Below are 24533 nucleotides of genomic sequence, written 5' to 3'. Positions count from 1 at the left end.
CCATGGTTCCCGAGCTGCTGCCACCGTGGTTCATGTATTCGCTGCATTGCTGTGGTGCAGATGTGGAAAACAAGTCTTGCCGAATAGCCATCATTCACGGATTGAGTAACGCAGCGTGTAATTATGAGTTAATGACATGAAGCAACTTCCAGTGTGTCTGGCTGTCCTGGGGGAACGGGTCCGTGTTTGGAGGAGGATGTTTTCTTTGCTAAGTCGGGTGTTGTGCGTGTGGGCACGTCTGATGCTCAACAAAATCAAACCCAGTGATGAAAGGAGCTAAAGGTGTTTTCACTCGCTAAATGCCGCGAATCGATAGCGAACGTCTACACGGTGCCCAGGTGTAGTCACTGGACAATTCACTGTAAAGGAAAGCATTTTGTCCTTGTACAGGACCTTGGCTCAGCCTCACTTAGACCAGGTTTGGTCTCCTCACACGGTGGGGAATATTGCGGCTTTGGAAAGGATGCAGAGCATGGCCACGGGATTAAGCTGCAGCTTAAAACATCTCCGTTCCCCAGACTGGCCTAGCGAGCTGGGCCTGAGTACTTTAGAGCAGTGTAGGGATGATTTGATTGAGGTTTATCAAATAATGAAGTGACTAGCTTGTATTTACGTGGACCAATCATTTGAACTGAGTAAGTTAGGGAGGATCAGAGGTCATGAAAACAAGTTACGCAAGGGCAAAACTTCTCTCGGAGGGTTGTAAATCTGTGGAATTCATTGCCTTGGAGAGCTGTGCAAGCTGGGACATTGAATAAATTTAAGACAGAGATAGACAGTTTCTTAAATGATAAGGGGTTATGGGGAGCGGGCGGGGAAGTGGACCTGAGTCCATGATCAGATCAGCCATGATCTCATTGAATGGCGGAGCAGGCTCGAGGGGCCGTATTTCCTATTTCTTATGTTCTTCGAACATTGTGCATGGACCTGAGAAATAAGCTGCCAACTCATGCACTGATTCTCTAAATTCCCTCAAGCGAGAGCTGGGGCGTAAAATCACCCCAAACAAGAGGTGGCTATCCTGTCCTGGAATAGTTTCGATCAGCGAAGGAAGTCAGAGAGGAATGTTCCTGATTTTGTCCCTAATTGGCCTGGACTCTGATCTGTTTTTTCGCCTCTCTCTCCGAGCCACTGGCGATACTATTGCGTGTCCACTGCAGCATCTGGTCAGTCACACACCCGTAGCCCACCTCAGCCCACCCAAAGCCCAGAACGGCAAAGCTCCCGATGGCACAGCCAGACCCATGGGGCATCAATGTGGCTGGTTAATTGTACACACCAGTGCCATTGCCAATCCATGGAATCAATCACAGGACTCTTCACAATACCAGCACCATCATCATCATAGGCAGTCCCCCGGAGTCGAGGAAGACTTGCTTCCACGCTAAAAGTGAGTTCTCAGGTGACTGAAGATTCCAATGTGGGACCTAGAGTCTCTGTCACAGATGGGGCAAACGGTGGTTGAAGGAATGGGTGGGTGGGGTGCCTGGATTGTCGTGTGCTCCTTCTGCTGTCGACGCTTGGCTTCAGCATGCTCTAGGCGACGAGATTCGAGGTGCTCAGCGCCCTCCCGGATGCTTTTCCTCCACTTTGAGCAGTCTTGGGTCAGGGATTCCCAGGTGTCGGTGGGGATGTTATATTTTTTCAAGGAGGCTTTGAGGGTGTCCTTGAAGCATTTCCTCTTCCCACCTGGGACTGGTTTTCCATGTCGGAGCTCTGAGTAGAGTGCTTGTTTTGGGAGTCTCGTGTCAGGCATGCGGATGATGTGGCATGCCTGACACGAGAATACTGACGCTGGTGCGCCTATTCTGCCAATGGATCTTGCGGAGGCAGCATTGGTGGTACTTCTCCAGTGTTTTGAGGTGCCCTGCTGTACATGGTCCATGTCTGTTAGCCATATGGGAGGGTGGGTATCACCACTGCTCTGTAGACCAGGAGCTTGGTGCCAGGTTTGAGGTCCTGGTCTTCAAACACTCTCTTCCTCAGGCGACCGAAGGCTGCACTGGCACATCGAAGACGGTGTTGGACGTTGTCATCGATGTCGGCCCTTGTTAGTAGGCTCCCAAGTTATTGAAAATGGCTCACGTTGTCCAAGACCTCGTCGTGGATTTTGATAACCGGGGGGCCTTCGATCAAAAATCTTTTTACGAAAGTAGCTGGTGGTCCCAGAGGAACGTAGACTTGCGCTCCGAGGCCTCCATGTGCAGCCCAGCATAGGGGCCCACGTATTCCAGGAGCGTATGTGCAGCCTGGGTGGGCTGGGCCAACCAATGAAAATGGAGTATCCCCATTCACCGTGATGGTGAGTTCCGCTTGTATGGAGATCTCAATTTCTGTGAACGGGGATCCCCCCAAAAACACAAACATTTAAAATAAATAACCAAAACACTTCATATTTTAAAATTAATTGACATTGAAATTGAATGAAATGTTTTAGATAAAAATGTATTTTAAAAAATCTTTTTAATGTTTTAATAGGGGTAAAAATAAACTTACCTTAAACAGAGTTTTTAATATAAAAATTATTGATAAAATGTTATTTTTCTATCTTTTTAAAATTCTTACGCTGGTAAAAGCAAGCTATACCAGGCGTAAGAGTTTGAAGGACATTCGCTGTGCAGGAGTTGGGCAAATAGCCCAAATCTCCACCCGCAAAGGCCCTTCTCCCAGGGATGCGTGCGATCTGACAAAAGATATTTTGCAAATAGCGGTTATCGGCGTATGCGCCAAGAACCGGCACTTGTGGGGCCTCTTTGGGCACGTGCACACACCATACCCACCCGGAGTTTTTGCGGCCCATTAACTCTGTTTCTTGCTCCACAGATGCTGCCTGAGCGGCTAAGTGTTTCCAGGGTTTTCTGGTTTTATTTCAATGGGCCGGTGGTTGTGATGGCGATCACTTGACAGGGTTGTTGGGGTTAGTGAAGAGCTGGTGTTGATCCTGTGACTGTTGCCGGTATTGATGAAGCTTCACTGGGTTTCTGGCCTGGCGTGTCTGAACCTATTGTCGTAAAGCCCTTTCCAAGAGCAGGAGATGTTGGGTTTTTGCTGACACTCGATTTTCAGTTCGAACATCCACTTGGAAAATAACCAGTGAATGCAGCTTATTGTGTGATATGAACTCTGAACTTTGAACCACCATGCTCTCTTCCTATGACATCTACTCCAGACTACAGCCCAGAGACTCCTTTGTATATAAGATTTAGAAAACTGAAAGGTATTCTAAGTCACAAAGAACGTTTCTTTAAATTCAACATTTTAAAAATAGGAATTTTGTTGTTCGGTTCTGTAATGTGTGCACCTGTGAGGATGCTCACAGATTTGTCGAGCTGTTGAGTTGGGAGTGGCTTAGCCAGTCACGTGATGTTCACAAGACTCAATAAAACCCCAGCCAGTTGGGTTTGGGGGATCCACGATGGGGCAGGTGGTTGTGAGCCCGGTAATGCATCGTGTGATCGTTAAACCTTTGCTAATAAACTAACTAGTTCTTAATAGCAATGTGTTGCTATGAATTATTAAGCAAAGAACCCATGAAACAAATACATTACAGGTTTTAGTTACTAAGTTAGTTAAGTTTAATTAGTTAAGTCTCCTTAACCACTTGCAAAGCTCTGCTCTTGTCTGGAGTCCGCTTGTAATCTTTGCTTGTGTTCCCTTGAGTTTAGGAGATTGAGGTGTGATCTGATCGAGCAGTTTAAAATGTTCAAGGGATTCGATAGGGTAGATAGAGAAACTATTTCCTTCAGAGAGGGAATCCAGAACAAGGGGCTTAAAAGTAGAGCTAGGCTGTTGTGGAGTGAAATCAGGAAGCACTTCTTCACACAAAGGGTGCTGGAAATCTGTGGATGATGGGGGTGGGGGGGTCAATTGAAGCTTTCAAGATTGAGATGGTCAGATTTTTTGGGGTAACAGGATCAAGGGATAGGGAGCAAAGGTGGGTAAATGGGAATGAGGTGCAGATCAACCACGATCTGGTTTAATGGTATATCAGGCTCGAGCGGCTCTATGGCCTCCTCCTGTTCCTGTGCAACAGGCTCGAGGCGCTGAATGGCCTCCTCCTGTTCCTGTGCAACAGGCTGGAGGGGCTGAATGGCCTCCTCCTGTTCCTGTGTAACAGGCTCGAGGGGCTGAATGGCCTCCTCCTGTTCCTGTGTAACAGGCTCGAGGGGCTGAATGGCCTCCTCCTGTTCCTGTGTAACAGGCTCGAGGGGCTGAATGGCCTCCTCTTGTTCCTGTGTAACAGGCTCGAGGGGCTGAATGGCCTCTTCCTGTTCCTGTGTAACAGGCTCGAGGGGCTGAATGGCTCCTCCTGTTCCTGTGTAACAGGCTCGAGGGGCTGATTGGCCTCCTCCTGTTCCTGTGTAACAGGCTCGATGGGCTGAATGGCCTCCTGTTCCTGTGTAACAGGCTCGAGGGGCTGAATGGCCTCCTCCTGTTCCTGTGTAACAGGCTCGAGGGGCTGAATGGCCTCCTCCTGTTCCTGTGTAACAGGCTCGAGGGGCTGAATGGCTCCTCCTGTTCCTGTGTAACAGGCTCGAGGGGCTGAATGGCCTCCTCCTATTCCTGTGTAACAGGCTCGAGGGGCTGAATGGGCCTCCTATTCCTGTGTAACAGGCTCGAGGGGCTGAATGGCCTCCTCCTGTTCCTGTGTAACAGGCTCGAGGGGCTGAATGGCCTCCTCTGTTCCTGTGTAACAGGCTCGAGGGGCTGAATGGCCTCCTCCTGTTCCTGTGTAACAGGCTCGAGGGGCTGAATGGCCTCCTCTTGTTCCTGTGTAACAGGCTCGAGGGGCTGAATGGCCTCTTCCTGTTCCTGTGTAACAGGCTCGAGGGGCTGAATGGCTCCTCCTGTTCCTGTGTAACAGGCTCGAGGGGCTGATTGGCTCCTCCTGTTCCTGTGTAACAGGCTCGAGGGGCTGATTGGCCTCCTCCTGTTCCTGTGTAACAGGCTCGAGGGGCTGAATGGCTCCTCCTGTTCCTGTGTAACAGGCTCAAGGGGCTGAATGGCCTCCTCCTGTTCCTGTGTAACAGGCTCGAGGGGCTGAATGGCCTCCTCCTATTCCTGTGTAACAGGCTCGAGGGGCTGAATGGGCCTCCTATTCCTGTGTAACAGGCTCGAGGGGCTGAATGGCCTCCTCCTGTTCCTGTGTAACAGGCTCGAGGGGCTGATTGGCCTCCTCCTGTTCCTGTGTAACAGGCTCGAGGGGCTGAATGGCCTCCTCCTATTCCTGTGTAACAGGCTCGAGGGGCTGAATGGGCCTCCTATTCCTGTGTAACAGGCTCGAGGGGCTGAATGGCCTCCTCCTGTTCCTGTGTAACAGGCTCGAGGGGCTGAATGGCCTCCTCCTGTTCCTGTGTAACAGGCTCGAGGGGCTGAATGGGCCTCCTGTTCCTGTGTAACAGGCTCGAGGGGCAGAATGGCCTCCTCCTGTTTCTAATGTTATTATGTTGAAGACTTGGGTGATGCAGAAGCTGTTTATTGGGTGCTCTGGTCATTTGAGGGTCAGAAAACCAGTCATCGCACTCGATCCACTGATTCCAAATAACCGATCACACCAAAGATGTGATCCTAAAGATGACTGGGACGGGAAGCCTGGTCTGCGCTCCGCGGGGCGGTATGGGAGACGTAACTCACCACTGCGAGCCAGTATGGGACGAATGCGCGTGGTGATGTCAGTGCGTCCTTCCCCCTTTTCAAGGGGAGAGCTGCTGCGAACTCTGCAGCTGCTTTCCTGGCACCCACAGGGCCATCCGGAGGCGGGGGGGGATGGGGGCACAGTGGCGGTTTTGGCCTGGGCTGTGGTCCGGTACCCAAGAGGGGGTGCTGTGCTGCATGTTGGTGGCCTGGCCGAACCCGCAGAAGGCACTCCCCTTTAAGAGCGGCCAGGGCGCCCCAGACACCACAGCTCTGAGATCCACGAAGCTGTCACTGGCATCGCCATGCGCCAATCTCCCTTCCCGCGGGCGATAAGGTATTGGCGAGCACAGCGATGACATCATTGGCGTGCACGCCCCCGCCAAGGGCGAAAAGTAAGGGACGCAGCACAAATCTGTTTTCGCCCGCGGCATCCCAGGGCCAATTCCGGGCGGGCCGCCACCCGGAGGCACTAACGAGCCTTGCGGTAAGGGGCAATTTCAGCCCCCAAGTCTTTACCAACAATTTAATTATTAACTCTCAGATATTCCCCAACCCTGCACCGATATGTCGTGCCTCTACTCCCGTGCCGCAGAAACTGCCCATGTACTAATCACAAGCTCTGAGCATCCCAGGAGAAGGTTGGAACTAATTGGCAGAGCAAGTCGTTAAATCGAAAAACTTTAATGGGGTTTCAGACAAGGAAATGGGCAATTTCTTGGCAGCTGAACGGACTCAATTATTTGAACATTAGAGAAAGGAGGAGTGGCTGGGTGCGATTCTCATTGTGACTCAGCATGTTCTCTGTTTTATAATGATTGAGGCACTGTACCGTGCATGTATAACACAAATGATTTCCTGTAACATTGCTCACAGACTAAAATAAGAGAGAACCTGATTTTAACCCTGTCTGCCCTTTGGGAATGGGGGCGGCGGCGATCACTGCGTCAGCGCTGCGTTACGCTCGCCGCCATTTTAACGACCGAGTTCTCGGCATCAAGGCTTCTCCCCGTGCACCCAGACCCCGGTAATATTCAAATCATCATCATAGGCAATCCCTCAGAATCGAGGAAGACTTGCTTCCATTCTTAACATGAGTCCTTAGGTGGCTGTAGAGTCCAATACGAGATTCACAGTCTCTGTCACAGGTGGGACAGACGGTGGTGGAAGGAAAGGGAGGGTGGGATAGGTTTGTCGCACACTCTTTCCGCTGCCTGCGCTTGCTTTCTGTCATGTATCCTACATGGTTACTGCTTGTACTATCACAAGGTGTGCCACCAGAGGGCACAGCAGTGGGAGACTTGTAGGTTACCTGTACAGGTGTGCCTGGCCTAATATAAAAGGCAGGCCACCAGGTGTGATCCTCACTCTGGAGTTTACTATAAAGGACTAAGGTCACTACAGTTCAAGTACAACACACTGCCTCATGGAGTCATTTTTAAAGCATCTAAGGACACAACACTTTCTGCATACTCTCGGCGATGAGATCGAGGTGCTCAGCACCCTCCCGGATGCACTTCCTTCACTTAGGGCAGTCTTGGGCCAGGAACTCCCAGGTGTCAGTGGGGATGTTGCACTTTATCAGGGAGGCTTTCAGGGTGTCCTTGTAACGTTTCCGCTGCCCACCTTTGTCTCATTTGCCGTGAAGGAGTTCCAAGTAGAGCGCTTGCTTTGGGAGTCTCATGTCTGGCATGCGAACGATATGGCCCACCCAACGGAGCTGATCGAGTGTGGTCAGTGCTTCGACGCTGGGGATGTTGGCCTGATCGAGGACGCTGATGTTGGTGCTCCCAGGGGATTTTCAGGATCTTGCGGAGACATCGTTGGTGGTATTTCTCCAGTGACTTGAAGTGTCTGCTGGGTCCATGTCTCTGAGCCACACAAAATACCTGCTGGTGGACTGTGCTAACTCCTGCCCACACTTTACATCAGTCCGGCCCCACTGTCATTGCATGTATTTGGCAACAGCAATTTCGCAAAAGGAACAAATGAAGTTAGGTTCTTGACTCTGTTTATTTATTGCATTGGGAGGATTTTCTCAGGTGTAAAAAAATAACTATTCTTTCAAGATGCCAGCCATGATTCAGTGGGTAGCACACTCGCCTCGGGAGTCAGAAGGTGTGATACACAATCCAGGCTGACACTGTTGGTGGTACCATCTTTCGGATGAGATGTTAACTGAGATGTCTGTTAAACTGAGATATTAAAATGAGATGTTTGCCCTCTCCGATAAAAGATCCCACAGCACCATTTTGAAGAAGAGCAGGGGAGCTCTCCCTGGGGTCCTGACCAACATTTATCCTTCAATCAAAACCCCAAATGATTATCTTGTCATTTCTCATTGCTGTTTGTGGGATCTTGCTGTGTGCAAATTGGCTGCACCTTTCCCCACGTTACAATAGTGACTGCAATTCAATTGGTTGTGAACAACAACAGCTTGTATTTACATAGCACCTTTAAAGTAGTAAAACATCTAAGGAGCGAAATCCGACAGAATGTGACACCGATCCACATAAGGAGATTTCAGGACAGGTGACCCAAATTTTAGTCAAAGTTGCTAGTCTAGTTCCAGAACCACGACTCTACTGCACCCAAACTAAGTCAGACATACGGAGGAATCCATTCCCTCTACACAGAAGGGAAAGGGCATTCAGTTGGATTTAGCCCATCATTTACCAAATTTGATTTTTCACTGCCTTGAGCACAGAAAACGATCGTTCTCCGCTACAATTAGTTATCATCAGGGACAGGTACATCCGAAGAGTAATCGAAACATTAGGAAATGTTCCACATAATCCATTGTCACTGATCAGTCTGTGCATGTGAAGTTCCCTGCTTTCCTCTTTTATTGTCTATTATATTCAGCCTATTTGGGAGGCCTTATTTTTTTTCCCTACATTTATTTGGTGAGCCTATGTTCTTTGGTGGGCCTGGGGCTGCCGCCCCAAGGTTAATCCGCCCCACGGTTAATCTGCCCCGCATGCTAACCTCGTAACCACTCCTTGGTACCACAGAATGTGATAAACGCCCTCAAAATCCTAGATCTTAATTCTGCTTAAATGTGCGATCTTGCAGGATGTCAACCAAGCAAGAACAATATAAAGGGATGGTATTTAATTTCCAGGTGCCAATGGAGAGGATCACTGGTCTTCAAGGTACCCATACTGTGGCAATCTGCAGCAGTCTCCCATCGACTTCCACACTGGCATTTTCCACTACAACCCAGCCTTGGAGCCCATCCAGTTGCTAGGCTACAACCTATCGGCCACCGAGACACTGACCTTAACCAATGATGGACACGCAGGTAAGAGCCAATAGCGACGCTTGTTCCCGTGAGCCAATCAGAACCCAGAACTAGAATCTTCAGCAAAATCTACCAATGAAACGAACTGGAAACTGAACCAATCAAATATAACTTTTTCCCTCCGACATTTTTCCCTCAGTCAGCTGACTACACTTGGTTTAAAAAATATATAATTTGTCGCATAACTTAACATAACCTTGATGGGTCGCCCGTTATAAAAGTTGCCTGATTTTCATTGCTGTTCATGCTGGGCAGGTACCCCCCTCGTATCGAGGATGACCCACTTCCACACCACAACACCAGTTTTGCACACATCAGCAAGGTGATAATCTACCCCCAATATCTCGGGGCTACTAGTCTAGTTCCACATCCACGACCACGACCTGTTGTACACAATCTAAGTCAGACATATGGAGGAGTCCATTCTCTTCAGATGATCCTGGTTATAGGGAAACCCAGGTCATCGTGCCCGCTCTCCAACCCCAATGAAATCGGGCATAGGAACAGGAGGAGGCCATTCAGCCCCTCGAGCCTGCTCCGCCATTCAATGAGACTGTGGCTGATCTGCGACCTAACTCCATATACCTGTCTTTGGCTTACACCTTTGGTTAACAGAAATCTATCAATCTCCGATTTAAAATTAACAATTGATCGAGCATCAATTGTCGTTTGCGGAAGAGAGTTCCAAACTTCCACCACCCTTTGTGTTTCCTAATTTCGCTCCTGAACGGCCTGGCTCTAACTTTTAGACTCTGCTTCCTAGTCCTAGAAACCCCAACCAGCGAAAATTGTTTCTATCTGTTCCCCTTAATATTGTGAAAACTTCAAACAGATCACCCCTTAACTTTCTAAGTTCTAGAGAAGACAACCCTAGACATGATTCAAACCTGCTGTCTTCTGCTATAAGGAGTTGGTATCTGACAATGGAACAGTGTTAACATGGAGAAGACGGTTTTCGATCTCGATCAAGGTGTTCTGATCTTTGTTACTGTTCCCCCTGTAAACAAGGTTCTCACCAGCGAGGGTAAATGATTCCCCGGTGATCGATAGGAGCGTTTTATAATGAGACGTCTTTTGAAATCTCCAGGCCGTCACTCCAGGTCTCAGTGATGGTTTGCTGTTTGTTGCAGTGAAAATGACCCTGCCCCCGACCATGCACATCAGCAGCATGCCTCACCGCTACACCGCCGTGCAGCTGCACCTGCACTGGGGCAACGAAAGCGAGGCACTGGGCTCTGAACACACAGTCGGCGGGCAACATTATCCATCTGAGGTAAGGTCGCCCAATCCGGCCTGGGCCTCATCTGCTCTTTTAAAAGCCTTCTAACTGGAACAAAAAACAAGCGCCTGAATTTATATAGTGCCTTTCATTTCCTCAGGATGTTCCCAAAGCGCTTCACAGCCGATTAAAAATCTTTGAAGTGTAGTCACTGCTGTAATAGAGTAGATGAAGCAGCTAGTTTGCGCACAGCAAGCTCCCACAAACAGCAATGCAATAATGACCAGATAATCTGTTCTAATGATGTTGATTGAGGGATAAAAGGAGCGGTGTGGAGGCCCCGGGGAGCAGTGTGGAGGCCACTCCAGGGAGCAGTGCGAGCTGGTGCAGGAGGGCAAAGGAGGCGAAGTGATGTCATCAAGGCCCAGGTCGGTGATTGGAGCGTGGGCAGATAGAACAGGAACAGCGAGAGACTGTGGAGGGATGTGATCGGGGCCCAGGGGCAGCACGGGCCAGCCCACACTGCGATATGTGTGCACCCTAGGTCTGTGCAGCGGAGCAGGTCTCCAGTCATCTTGGTTAACCCTTGCCGCTGGACCTAGACCTAGCTCTGTCAAGCCCGTGTGGTGGCTGGTGTGCAACGGCCATTCCACGTTAAAAAAATCCACACACAGGCATCTTCCACCCTTCAGGATATAGTTGGGGATCTGGAATATTAGGTCCTTCATTGAAACACCTGTGAACTCATCCCTTTTTGGCGTGGAAACAAGTCAGCCTCTTTCGAAGGACCGACTATGACTGACTGGAAAGCAGGATAAATATTGGCCAGGACACCGGGGATAACTCCCCTGCTCTTCTTTGAAATAGTGCCACGGGATCATTTACGTCCACCTGAGAGAGCAGACGGGGCCTCGGTTTAATGTCTCATCTGAAAGACCTCCAACAGTGCAGCACTCCCTCAGCACTGCACTGGAGTGTCAGCCTAGATTTTTGTGCTCAAGCCCCTGGAGTGGGACTTGAACCCACAACCGTCTGACTCAGAGGCGAGGGTGCTGCCCACTGAGCCACGACTGCCATCCCAAGAGGCTGATTCTGGGATGCTGCTCTCTCAACAGGGAGCCGGCACGGGACGTGGAAAGGGCATGGGGTGTCTGTGCTATCCTGTGTCGGGGGTTGTGGCACCAGCCCTTTGTATGTAGACTTTGGGAAGAATACATGTACTGCTCCCCTCTCAACCACACCCTCTCATCTCTGTCTCACATTGAAACTATTTAAGAGCACAGAAAACATGTGCACGACCACATCCTCCTGTGTCAACCATGAATGCAGTGATGCTGGATCATGTGCTCACTTGGTCAGCATTGCAAAGGCAAGCATGGGACTGCACGGTTCCAACACTTCTGCTAAACTGCGGGGTCGCACAGCGGTCTGGGGATCCCACGCAGGCCACTCGCCGGCCTTTACATGGAACAAACTGCACAGGCGCCAATATTTGAGTGGGCCGCACAGCCCATTAAAGGGGCCACACATCGAAACTAGAAACGACAGGGCGTGTCGGCCCCATTAGTGCAACTCACATCGTTAATCACACAGTGATTCCATTAACCACGTGGGAGAGGTGCCTCATCCAGGTGTGCAGGTACACCGGTCCGACAGGACTCCCTGCAGCCACATCCCGATCCTGATCCCACACTCGTTGCACCCCATTCCCGACTGATCCCACTCTCCTTGCACCCCATTCCCGACTGATCCTGATCCCATGCTCCCTGCACCCCATTCCCGACTGATCCTGATCCCACTCTCCCTGCACCCCATTCCCACCTGATCCTGATCACACACTCCCTGCACCCCATTCCCTATTATTCCTGATCCCACTCTCCCTGCACCTTATTCCCACCTGATCCTGATCCTACACTCTCTGCACCCCATTCCCACCTGATCCTGATCCCACATTCCATGCACCCCATTCCCACCTGATCCTGCACTCCATTCCCGATTGATGGTATTCAAGGCTTATCCGGCAAGCTGTATAATCGGGGGTAACACTGTGCGGTAACCTCTGCATTCCCAACAGGCAGCTGGGAGACAGGACCGAGCCCGGCTGTCCCTGGACAATGAGAGCTGGGAGACAGGACGGAGCACAGCTGTTCCTGGACAATGAGAGCTGGGAGACAGAACCAAGCACGGCTGTCCTGGGACAATGAATCAGGGTGGGATTAAACAAACACTGAGCTTTGGAAGTTGCTGTTTGTTACATTGGGTGCTGATTGTTTCTGACAGGTCAGCCATTGCCAGAAGCAGTTTCTTGTTAAATGAATGGAAGCGGATTAGATCTGACTCGTACCGGTTTAAGTAATGAGCTGGCTCACCCAGCCAGAAAGAAACCTCATCCATCAGCAGAATGCTCTCCACTCCCTAGCCCGAAATACCTTTGAGGGCTTCTGGGCTCTTGGTGTGGGTCTGCAGCTCTGGGATGATATGATGGAATTTTATATTGAGTTTGAAAGTGATTTAATTAAATCTGAAACTAGGGTCTTAAATCTAAACAAAGCACACTATGTAGGTATGAGGGGAGAGTTGGCTAAGATAGATTGAGAAACTACATTAAAAGGTATGATGGTAGACAAGCAATGGCTAGCATTTAAAGAATTAATACATAATTTACAACAAACGTTTATTCCTTTAATGCACAAAAACCACACAGGAATGGTGGTCCAACCATGGCTAACGAGAAGTTAAAGATAGTATTAGATCAAAGGAAAAGGTTTATAATGTTGCCAAAAAGAGCACTAAGCCTGAGGATTAGGAGGAATTTAGAATTCCGCAAAGAAGGACCAAGAAATCAATAAAGAAAGGGAAAATAGAATCTGAGAGTAAACTAGCGAGAGACATAAAAACAGACTGTAAAAGCTTTAATAGGTATGTAAAAGAAAGATTAGTAAAAGTAAATGTGGGTCCCTTACAGGCTGGGAGAGGAGGAATTATAATGGGGAATAAGGAAATGGCAGAGAAATTAAACAAATATGTTGTGTCTGTCTTCACGGAAGAAGACGCAAAAAACCTCACGGAAATAGTGGAAACCAAGGGTCTAGCGAGAATGAGGAACTGAAAGTAATTAGTATTAGTAAAAAAAATGGTACTGGAGAAATTAATGGGACTGAAAGCCAATAAATCAACTGGACCTGATGGCTTACATCCTAGGGTTTTGAAAGAGGTGCCTATCGAGATTGTGGATGCATTGGTTGTCATCTAGAATCTATGACATTTTGGAAGAACAGTTCCCGCAGATTGGAAGGGAGCTAATGTAACCCCGCTATTTAAAAAAGGAGGGAAAGAGAAAATGGGGAACTACAGACCAGTTAGCCTGATATCAGTAGTCGGTAAAAAGCTAGAATGTATTATTAAGGACGTGGTAACGGGGCACTTAGAAAATAATAATAAAAGAGAAATCATGTTTGACAAATCTGTTAGAGTTTTTTGAGGTTGTAAATAGCAGGATAAGGGGGAACCAGTGGATGTAGGGTATTTGGATTCTCAGAAGACATTGATTAAGGTGCCATACAAGAGGTTATTAAACAGAATTAGGGCTCATGGGATTGGGATAATATACTAGCATGGATTAAGGATTGGTTAATGGGTAGAAAACAGAGAGTAGGCCTATATTCTCTATCGTTTAGAAGAATGAGAGGTGATCTCATTGAAACATACACAATTCTTACAGGGCTTGTCAGAGTAGATGCAGGAGGATGTTTCCCCTGGCTGGAGAGTCGAGAACCAGGGGTCACAGTCTCAGGATAAGGGGTCGGCCATTTAGGACCGAGATGAGGAGGAATTTCTTCACTCAGAGGGTTGTGAACCTCTGGAACTCTCTACCCCAGAGGGCTGTGGAGGCTCAGTCTTTGAGTATATTCAAGACAGAGATCGATAGATTTTTGGATATTAAGAGAATCGAGGGATATGGGGATCGGGCGGGAAAGTGTTGAGGTAGACTATCGGCTATGATCTCATTGAATGGTGGAGTAGGCTCGAGGGGCCGAATGGCCTACTCCTGCTCCTAATTCTTATGTTCTTAGGCCCTGCACCCAGTGCACCCCCAGCCCTGCGCACCCTTTGACCTGTGCCTGAAACTATTGACCTTATCCCTGTGACCTTTTTGAACTATGAACGCGGTAATTTTGGTTTTACTCTTAATTCTTTAACACAGTAAGGACCAGACTCTCGGGTGCTCACAGTTACACATGCACTGTCAAAAATTCTCACCGTCAGACATGTGCTCTCTCCCCCTCTCTCTCCATTCCCTCTTCCCTTTCTCTCCCTCTCCCTCTCCTTTTTCTCTCCCTCTCCCTCTCCCCTCTCTCTCTATCCCCTCTCTATCCCCAGAGGTGAGTGGGTCCCTGACAAGAAGCTATCAGCCACTGGAAGCGAAGCGAGGGTTGAAAGGCTGGGTGCAGGAAGCAGAGAGTATCGTGTGCACAGACACAGAGAGGTCGAGCAATGTGTGACTGAAGTCTGTGATGGAGGGAGTGAGGTTTGAGGTGGGCATGGAGTATAATGAAAGCAGCTTCCTCCTGGGATGGTTGGGTAATCACTGCCCAAACTGTTCACAGGACAGTGCTGTACTCTGAGTCTCGGGGCCCTCCAGCTCTGTGCTGTCAAATTGTCCTCTTCCGCAATAGAGAGCTACACCACTAATCACCGAGTGATCTTGTAATTTTCAATTTGCTTTATTGGTGCTTTGAAATCCAAGTCTGCATGAAGAGGTTTAAAGCGACACCGGACACTCAGACAGCCAGCTCGGCTCAATGCGTGACATCTGCAGCCTGCCTGTGTTTGGCCACTTCAACCCATCAGCTCACTGAGGCAATGTCAGACACTGATTGCTCAGGGAGCATCTCTAAATTGCACACACAAACTGAGCAGCAGGAACAGCTAGTTCCTTTGGAACAGACTCTAAATCAGGGCTAAATTGGAGCGTCTGTTGCCCTAAGCTCATGTTCCGCTCCGACTGTCTTAGTGATGCTATCTTGATTTATGTAAAACTGAATCTTTGGAATATAAGTAGAGGGCATTTGTATATTAATGCTGTGTGATTGGTTTAGAAAAATGTAGCTCACACCAACTTTCTCATTAAGCTGTGTGGCCACACAGAAGTCTGGAGGTCCCGTGCAGGCTGCTCACCGGATCTTCAATGCATGAAACCACTCGGGTGCAAAAATCTGAATGGCCCGCACAGCCAGTTAAAGGGACTCCGTACCCCCCAAAAAATGAGAGTGAACATTGACCAGCACGGCCTAATATTTAGTCCCGCCGGAATGTATCTGATACATAGCACGCAATTATTCTTTTCCCGGTGTTACTCCCTCAGCACTCTGCTCCCGAACGGTTTGACTCCCTGCTGGAACACACTGCCACCGCAGGCAGGGTCTTGCCCAAGTGGCCGTTATTTCAGACGTGAGCTTTTGGCAGTTTGGCAGTATATTCCACCAGGAGGTAGCGCCTGATATCCACAAGCATGCACTTCCAGCAGGGAAGCAACAAGGAGTGAAAAACATGGCTGACATTCCCCTCCCTAATCCAGCGGAGCTGAGTGAGGACAATTGCAATTGCCCCTACCGCCACAAGAGCCATCAAGAAGCAGCGCCCACTTTAGAAGATCGTTCCTCTCCTTTGTCTTTATTAAGCTGCTTGGATCATCTGCACCCAAAGCATCAGAGGCCTGGTTCCAGGCTCCCACCTCCGCTCCCCCCGCCCCCCCTCCAGTACCAGTTTAGGACTCGATGCTGGTTGGGTGACAAAGAGCCCAAAGATATTCTTTCCCCCTCCTTTCACCAGCTTAACGAATCTGAGCTACTAGAAGGTTGGAGATACTGAGTTTCTTTACTCTGGAGAAGAGACGTCTCGAGGGAGATATTGCCCCGGATTTTGCAATCAGCAGCAAAGGGGAGACACTCACCGCTGACCTCGAAAGCTTCCCTGAGTTTTAGTGGGCTCTGCGTCATTGATTTCCCCTTTTCCAACATGACATTGCATCTGGCGCCATCTATAGTAGATCTATGGCATCCAGCAACAGTGATGCAGACTAGTCCAGCAGACTGAGCAGCCAATCACATTGAGGAAGTGTCACAGACAGCAAACAAGGAAGCAAAAAGCAGGTTTTATCATTCACTTTTTAATAATTTTACAGAAAGCGAAACAAAAGTTGGGGCATAGACATGGGAGTAAGGTAGAATCTTAAATATCATAAACAAACTTAAATGTATTTTTTTATTATTTTAAACATCTTCAGACTTTTTATCATGGAATGGAGGAAATAAGACTCCACAATCTAAGATTAATTTTTCAGGGCCAGAGAGGTAGTTCAGCAGTAATTATGACTTAGTCCATTCTTAAATACTCAGTTACACCTCATACAATAAGGTTTAACTTCATCAAGGGTTTTTACAGCGAGAATAATGTGTAAATAGTTGAAGTCAACGTCAAATCACTGATTCTGTGTTGATTCCATCTGCGAAGCCTGCAACAGCACCCCCTGTGCACTGACAGCAGCTACTCGATTTCCGTGTGTAACTGCACTTGTGTGGACGCCAGAAGTTGCTGTCGGTTTTAATGATGGCATTTCGCCGTCATTGCAACTGTAAATTCTTGCCCATTGTTCAACTATGGACCCTGAGCTGAGCTCCAACCCCATATCCTCTCCATCACAAAGGCCGGCTGCTTGTAGTATCGCATCCTAGCCGCAGAATCATGCAGCACAGAAGGAGGCCATTCGGCCCATCGTGCCTGTGCCGGCTCTTTGAAAGATCTATCCAATTAGTCCCACTCAGTGCTCTTTCCCCGTAGCCCGACAATTTGTTTCCTTTTCGAGTATTTATCCAATTCCCTAGTGAAAGTTACAATTGAATCTCCCTCCACCTCAGGCAGTGCATTCCAGATCATCGCAACTAGCTGCGTAAAAAACCTCTCCTCATCTCTCCTCTGGTTCTGTTGCAAATGATCTTAAATCTGTGTCCTATAGTTACTGACCCACCTGCCAGTGGAAACAGTGTCTCTGTATCTATTCTATCAAAACCTCTCATACGTGTGAGCAAATACTGCCCGTTTCACCTGCCTCAGCCCATCTGCTGCTGAAACCCTCCTCCGTGATGTTGTTACCTCCACACTCGACTATTCCTATGCCCTCCTGGTCGGCCTCCCATCCACCACCCGAAATAATTCTCATTCTTGTGTTCAGATCCCTCCATAGCCTCGCCCCTCACTATCTCTCCAACCTTCTCCAGCCCTACAACCCTCCCAGATCTGAGTTCCACCAACTCTGGCCTTCAGTACATCCCCACTACCTTCAATCCACCCTTGGTGGTCGTGCCTTCGGCTGAATAAGCCCCAAGCTCTGGAATTCCCTCTCCAAAGTTCTCCGCTTCTCTAGCTCTCTCCTCCTTTAAGACGCTCCTTAAAACCTACATCTTTGAACAAGCTTTTGGTCATCTGACGTAATATTTCCTTATGTGGCTCAGTGTCAATTTATATCTGATGATGCTTCTGTGAAGCACCTTGAGACGTTTTCCTATGTTAAGGGCACTCCATAAATGCAAATTGTTTAGGTTATTATTGAAGATTGTGAAGGGATTGACAGTAACATACAGTAGGTTACACAGTCTGCAGTATTTTACAATCAGCATAACCCATTGTGTTATATTCTGTTAGGCTGTGCTCCTTATAGATTCACACTCAACAGGAGCCCAGGGCGAAGAATTAGGCATGAGCGCTGTACAAAATTGACTATAATCTGAAGTGTGTTACATAGAGATTAACTCAGAGCTCAGGGTTATTTTATAACACACAGCAGAGCGTTGATTATCTTGCGTGTAATGTGTCAGCCGTGGCTCAGTGGGTAGTGCTCTCACCTCTGAGTCAGAAGGTTGTAGGTTCAAGTCCCACTCCAGAGATTTGAGCACAAAAATCCTGGCTGACACTCCAGTGCAGTGCAGATGAGACATTAAACTAAGGCCCCATCTGCTCTCTAAAAGATCCCATGGCACTATTTCAAAGAAGAGCAGAGGCAACATCCCCAATGCCCTGGTCAATATTTATCCCTCAATCAACATCACTAAAAAAACAAATGATCTGGTCATTATCCCACCAGATAATGTGCACAAATTGGCTGCCGCGTTTCCTACATTACAACAGTGACTACACTCCAAAAAGTACTCCTGACTGTGAAGCACTTTGGAACATCCCGAGTTTGTGATAGGCACGATATAAACGCAAGTTTTTCTTGTACTGCACTGCAGAGTGTTGGCTATCTCGCACGGAATGAACTGCAGAGTGAAAGGTGTAGGAGGAAGTGCAGCAACACAGATCGAGAAGTTGTTTGATGGGCAGTGAAGAGTTTGGGAAGATTGGTATTGAACAGATCTGGAGAACAGTTAGGCAACATTGTGCCCCAGGGGTCAGTGCTGGGTCTACTTCTGTTCTCGGTGTACTCACATCATTTGGATTTGAGCACCATCTCAAAAATCTCAAAGGTGACGCAAACAGTGAGGAGGACTGTGAAAGACTTCAGGCTGGTTAAGGGGATGGGCAGACAGGGTGAAGATGCAACTTAATGTGGATGAATGCGAGGTGATTCTTTTTGGGAGGAAGAATGAGGAGTGTATACACAATGGGAAGATACTAAAGGATGTGGGTGAACCGAGACACCTAGGGGTTCAAATACAGCTACAACGTCTCAAATCCGGCTGTTCGAAAATCGGAATTGTCTGAAAACCGGACATTTTTGAGAAAATCCCATTTGATATTCAGTAAAATAAAATCCGGAATTACTGTACAAAAACTGGCAGGCGGACTAATTATCAGCTTTGCTGCTATGTTTTAAATGGCGTGCGATTGGTCTAAGTCTTACTGAATGACCCACGACCCGGCCCGACTCGACACCATTAGTACTTTGTCTGTCTCGGTAGCATACGTGCGTTCTTCGGGCGCTCTGGTGTTTTCTTGTCCGAAATCCGGAAAAATCCAAAAACCGGCACGGTCTCGGTCCCGAGTTTGCCAGATTTGAGACCTGTATATAATTCCCTGGAAATGTGTGTGCAGGTAGATAAAGTACTAAAAAAAAAGCCAGTACCATTTTGGGTTTTATAAATAGGGGTATAGAGAACAAGAGTTAAGAAGTAATGATAAATTTATACAAAAGGTTAAGTCACAGAATACTGTGTGCAATCACAGGCCATTGTAGAAAGTACAATGTGGTTCACCAGGATGACGCCAGCGATGGGAAATTATAGTTATAACCAGAGACCTGAGAAACTGGGACAATTTCCACTGAAGCAGAGCAGGCCAAGAGGAGAATGAATTGAGTTTTTTTAAACTAGGCAGGGCTTTGAAAGGATGAAAAGGCTCTTCCCATCTGGCTGGGGACTGAGTGATGATGAGCCATCAATTTAAAATTGTCACTGAGAGTGAGGAGCAGGGTTAGTTGAAATTCTCTATGCAGAGAAGGAATGTCTGTACCATTTTATATAGCACTTTACTTTGGAAAAGCTGTCTAAAATCTTACTTGTTGGATGCTATTGTAAGGAAATACATTTTTCAGCAAAGGATGTATTGAAGTGTTATGGAACCCAATGAATGTATACAAATGAGATTATCAATGTAATGTGTGCACCCGTGAGTGTGCTCACAGATTTGTAGAGCTGTTGCATTGTGAGTGGCTTAGCCAGTCACGTGATGTTCACAAGACTCAATAAAACCCCAGCCAGTTGGGTCTGAGTCATCCACGATGAGGTATGTAGCTGTGAGCCTAGTGGATGAACTGGTAATGTGTAGTGTGATTGTTAAACCTTTGTTAATAAACCAACTAGTTCTTTAATAGCAATGTGTTGCTATGAATTCTTAAGCAACGAACCCATGAAGCAAATACATTACAGTGAGCACGGTAACAGAGTGGTCCAGTGACCTTTCACCTTTACTTTGTCCATTTAGTTACACATTGTTCACTATAACTCTGAGAAGTACAAAGATATTTCCACAGCACAAGACAAGGTCGATGGGCTGGCAGTGCTGGGAATTCTCATCGAGGTATTGATTTTAAACTCTTCAGTATCCATTCATATATTATGCCCAAATGATGGCTACTCCTAAAGCTAACAGTTGTTCTTTGTTTCAGACTGGGTCATTCAATGCTGCTTATGAGCAGATATTCGGTCATTTGAAAGAAATTCAATATAAAGGTAAGGAGAACTGCGATTTGATAAATTGGAATCCCATAAAATGATACTTTGCTTACTTTTCAGTAACATACTCTTGTATAGAGTTTTTAACTCAGCAGCCCAAGGCACGTCACAAACTCAAAAGAAAAGAAAGACTTGCATTTATATAGCACCTTTCACGACCATTGGACATCTCAAAGCACTTTACAGCCAATGAAGTACTTTTGGAGTGTAGTCACTTTTGTAATGTGGGAAACGCGGCAGCCAACTTGCGCACAGCAAGCTCCCACACACAGCAATGTGATAATGACCAGATAATCTGTTTTTGTTATGTTGATTGAGGATAAATATTGCCCCAGGACACCGGGGATAACTCCCCTGCTCTTCTTCGAAATAGTGCCATGGGATCTTTTACATCCACCTGAGAGAGCAAACAGGGCCTCGGTTTTAATGGCACCTCTGACAGTGCAGCTCTCCCTCAGCACTGTACTGGAGTGTCAGCTTAGAGTTATGTGCTCAAGTCCCTGGAGTGGGGCTTGAACCCACGACCTTCTGACTGAGAAGCGAGTGTGCTGCCCACTGAGCCACAACTCACACCTGGCAGGAGCTTGGGAGGAAGGTATTGGGAGGTGGCAGAAGGTATGGATGAGCCAAAATATCCTCCAATTAAACTTTGGGAAGACCAAAGCAATTGCCTTCAGCTCCTGTCACAAACTCCTTCCCCTAGCCACTGACTCCGCCTCCCTCCCTGCCACTGTCTCAGGTTAAACTGCACTGTTCGAAACCTCAGCATGCTATTTGACCCTGAGCTTAAATTCTGACTCTATAATCCTTTCCATCACCAAGACTGTCCACTTCCAGCTCCATAATGTTGTCTCTGTCTCCACCCTTGCCTCAGCCCATCTGCTGCTGAAACCCTCATCCATGCTTTTTCACCCCATCTCAATCTCAGTATCTTCCTCCACCCCTACACCCCTCCCTATCTCTGTAATCTCCTCCAGCCCTACAACCCTCCCAATCTCTGTAACCCTTCCAGCCCTACACCCCTCCCTATCTCTGTAACCTCCTCCAGCCCTACACCCCTCCCTATCTCTGTAACCTCCTCCACCCCTACATCCCTCCCTATCTCTGTAACCTCCTCCAGCCCCACAACCCTCCCTATCTCTGTAACCTCCTCTAGCCCTACACCCCTCCCTATCTCTGTAACCTGCTCCAGCCCTACAACCCTCCAGTACTCTTGCCATCCTCCAAATCTGGCCACTTGTCCATCCCCCCCGCCCCCCCCCCCCCCCCCATTCGCTTCACCCCACCATCACTGGCCATGCCTTCAGCTGCCTAGGCCCTAAGCTCTGGAATTCCCTTCCTAAACCTCAACAACTCGCCGCCTCTCTTCCTATACTACCCTCTTTAAAACTTGTTGACCGGCCCTAATGTCTCCCCTATATCTATGCAAGTTATTGTTGAGAGGGAGTAATTAATAATGTTGGCAAGTGGAGATCTAAGGAAAGGTTGTTGAAAGATTGAAAAGGAGTCAGGAGCAAGGCAGTAGAGCAGGTGGGGAATGTGTTGGACCTTGGGTCATCGGGCGAGAGAAGAGCAGGCCGTTTGCATTACTGATCCGGGAAAAGCAGCAGTGGATACAACGATGGCTCAGGGCTGGAGCTAGAATCCCTGGCCTGTCCGGGCTAGAGCTAGAATCCCTGGCCTGTCCGGGCTAGAGCTGGAATCCCTGGCCTGTCTGGGCTAGAGCTGGAATCCCTGGCCTGTCCGGGCTGGAGCTGGAATCCCTGGCCTGTCCGGGCTAGAGCTAGAATCCCTGGCCTGTCCGGGCTGGAGCTGGAATCCCTGGCCTGTCCGGGCTAGAACTGGAATCCCTGACCTGTCCGGGCTAGAGCTGGAATCCCTGGCCTGTCCGGGCTAGAGCTGGAATCACTGGCCTGTCCGGGCTAGAGCTGGAATCCCTGGCCTGTCCGGGCTAGAGCTGGAATCCCTGGCCTGTCCGGGCTGGAGCTGGAATCCCTGGCCTGTCCGGGCTAGAGCTAGAATCCCTGGCCTGTCCGGGCTAGAGCTAGAATCCCTGGCCTGTCCGGGCTGGAGCTTGAATCCTTGGCCTGTCCGGGCTAGAGCTAGAATCCCTGGCCTGTCCGGGCTAGAGCTAGAATCCCTGGCCTGTCCGGGCTAGAGCTGGAATCCCTGGCCTGTCCGGGCTAGAGCTGGAATCCCTGGCCTGTCCGGGCTAGAGCTAGAATCCCTGGCCTGTCCGGGCTAGAGATGAAATCCCTGGCCTGTCCGGGCTAGAGCTAAAATCCCTGGCCTGTCTGGGCTAGAGCTAGAATCCCTGGCCTGTCCGGGCTAGAGCTTGAATCCTTGGCCTGTCCGGGCTAGAGCTGGAATCCCTGGCCTGTCCGGGCTAGAGCTAAAATCCCTGGCCTGTCTGGGCTAGAGCTAGAATCCCTGGCCTGTCCGGCTAGAGCTTGAATCCTTGGCCTGTCCGGGCTAGAGCTGCAATCCCTGGCCTGTCCGGGCTAGAGCTGGAATCCCTGGCCTGTCCGGGCTAGAGCTGGAATCCCTGGCCTGTCCGGGCTAGAGCTTGAATCCTTGGCCTGTCCGGGCTAGAGCTGGAATCCCTGGCCTGTCCGGGCTAGAGCTTGAATCCTTAGCCTGTCCGGGCTAGAGCTGGAATCCCTGGCCTGTCTGGGCTAGAGCTGGAATCCTTGGCCTGTCCGGGCTAGAGCTGGAATCCCTGGCCTGTTCGAGCTGGAGCTGGAATCCCTGGCCTGTCCGGGCTAGAGCTGGAATCCCTGGCCTGTCCGGGCTAGAGCTGGAATCCCTGGCCTGTCCGGGCTGGAGCTTGAATCCTTGGCCTGTCCGGGCTAGAGCTGGAATCCCTGGCCTGTCCGGGCTCGAGCTAGAATCCTTGGCCTGTCCGGACTAGAGTGATGCCAAGAGACAAGATCAAGGGATGGTGAAAATGGGATCGGAAAAATGGAAGCTATGGAATCAGAGACAGGAGGACAGGGGAGCTCGTGCTGCAGCCAGTGTTGCACAAGCTGTGCTCTGAGCTACAAATACTGAGCCTAAGGCAGAGCTCAGCAAGACTGCAGGTAAGTTACGATGAATGAAACAATTGTAGACAGTCTGGAACATGAGCAGAACAACAATAAAATTACTATTGTAAAAATATAAGATAAATTTAGAGAGGACTATAACTCATCTCAAAGCACTTCACATTCAGTGACTACAGAACAATCTGGTTTTGCAGGTAAACACATTTTTCACACAGCAAAATCCCACAAACAGTTTAATGTTAATTGTTTTTGTGATACTGGTTGAGGGAGGAATGTTGGCCAGGACACCTCCTGCTCTTGGAATAGTGCCGTGGGTTCTTTCACACCAGCACCATCCAAAGGACACAGTCACGGCAACACCGAGCTCCCTCGGTACTGCACTGAAGTGACAACCTCGACTGTCTATCCAAATGGCCTGGGGCATTCAATACTCCAAGTGAGAGTGCTGCAAGTTGAGCCAAGCTAACAAACCGCAGCCAAACCTGGATTACAGGTGTGCCGAGGGAGTGCTGCACTGTCGGAGCTTACATCTTTTGGATGTCATGTTCAATAGTGCAGCATTATTTCAAAGAAGAGCAGGGGAGTTATCCCCGGTGACCTGGCCAATATTTATCCCTCGATCAACATCACTTTAAAAAAAAAACAGGTTATCTGGTCATTATCACATGGCTGTTTGTGGGAGCTTGCTGTGTGCAAATTGGCTGCCACGTTTCCCACATTACAACAGTGACTGCACTTCAAATGAAGTTCGTTGGCTGTAAAGTTGTCTATTTTCCTGTTTATTTCAGCACTTCAGTGTAGATGTGAGCTTCCTGCTCCATCATCAATTCATTCACCCCCGGTTTCCACCCAGCCTTTTCTCCAACCACTATCTGTCCCACCTGTGACAGAGACTTTAATTCCCATATTGGACTGTTCAGTCACCTGAGAACTCACTTTTAGAGTGGAAGCAAGTCTTCCTCGATTTCAAGGAACTGCCTACGATGATGATGGTTTCTGGGACATTGGCAGTTCTGGGTTTCTGACCCACAGGCTCCACGAGCAAGGCTTCGCACTGGCAGTGGGGCCATCCAAAGCTACTCCCCCAAAACTGGTCCCCTGGC

At 48.7% G+C, this 24533-nt stretch overlaps 1 protein-coding gene across 2 annotated transcripts in view; it reads left to right on the top strand.

Moving 5' to 3' along the window:
* The window catches only part of ca12 (carbonic anhydrase XII), a 74798-nt gene that overhangs the window by 16158 nt on the left and 34107 nt on the right, over positions 1-24533 (top strand). For both annotated transcript variants that reach the window (XM_070865220.1, XM_070865218.1), the window contains exons 3-6: positions 8759-8938; positions 10069-10211; positions 20136-20231; positions 20320-20383. In XM_070865220.1, coding sequence (XP_070721321.1) covers positions 8759-8938; positions 10069-10211; positions 20136-20231; positions 20320-20383 — 483 coding nt within the window. The remainder of the gene's footprint in view (positions 1-8758; positions 8939-10068; positions 10212-20135; positions 20232-20319; positions 20384-24533) is intronic.

The sequence above is a fragment of the Pristiophorus japonicus genome, chromosome 21, assembly GCF_044704955.1.
Source record: "Pristiophorus japonicus isolate sPriJap1 chromosome 21, sPriJap1.hap1, whole genome shotgun sequence".
Classification (NCBI taxonomy): Eukaryota; Metazoa; Chordata; class Chondrichthyes; family Pristiophoridae; genus Pristiophorus; species Pristiophorus japonicus.
The sequence above is the reverse complement of the archived record's forward strand: the minus strand, read 5'-3'. Positions and strand labels throughout refer to the sequence as shown.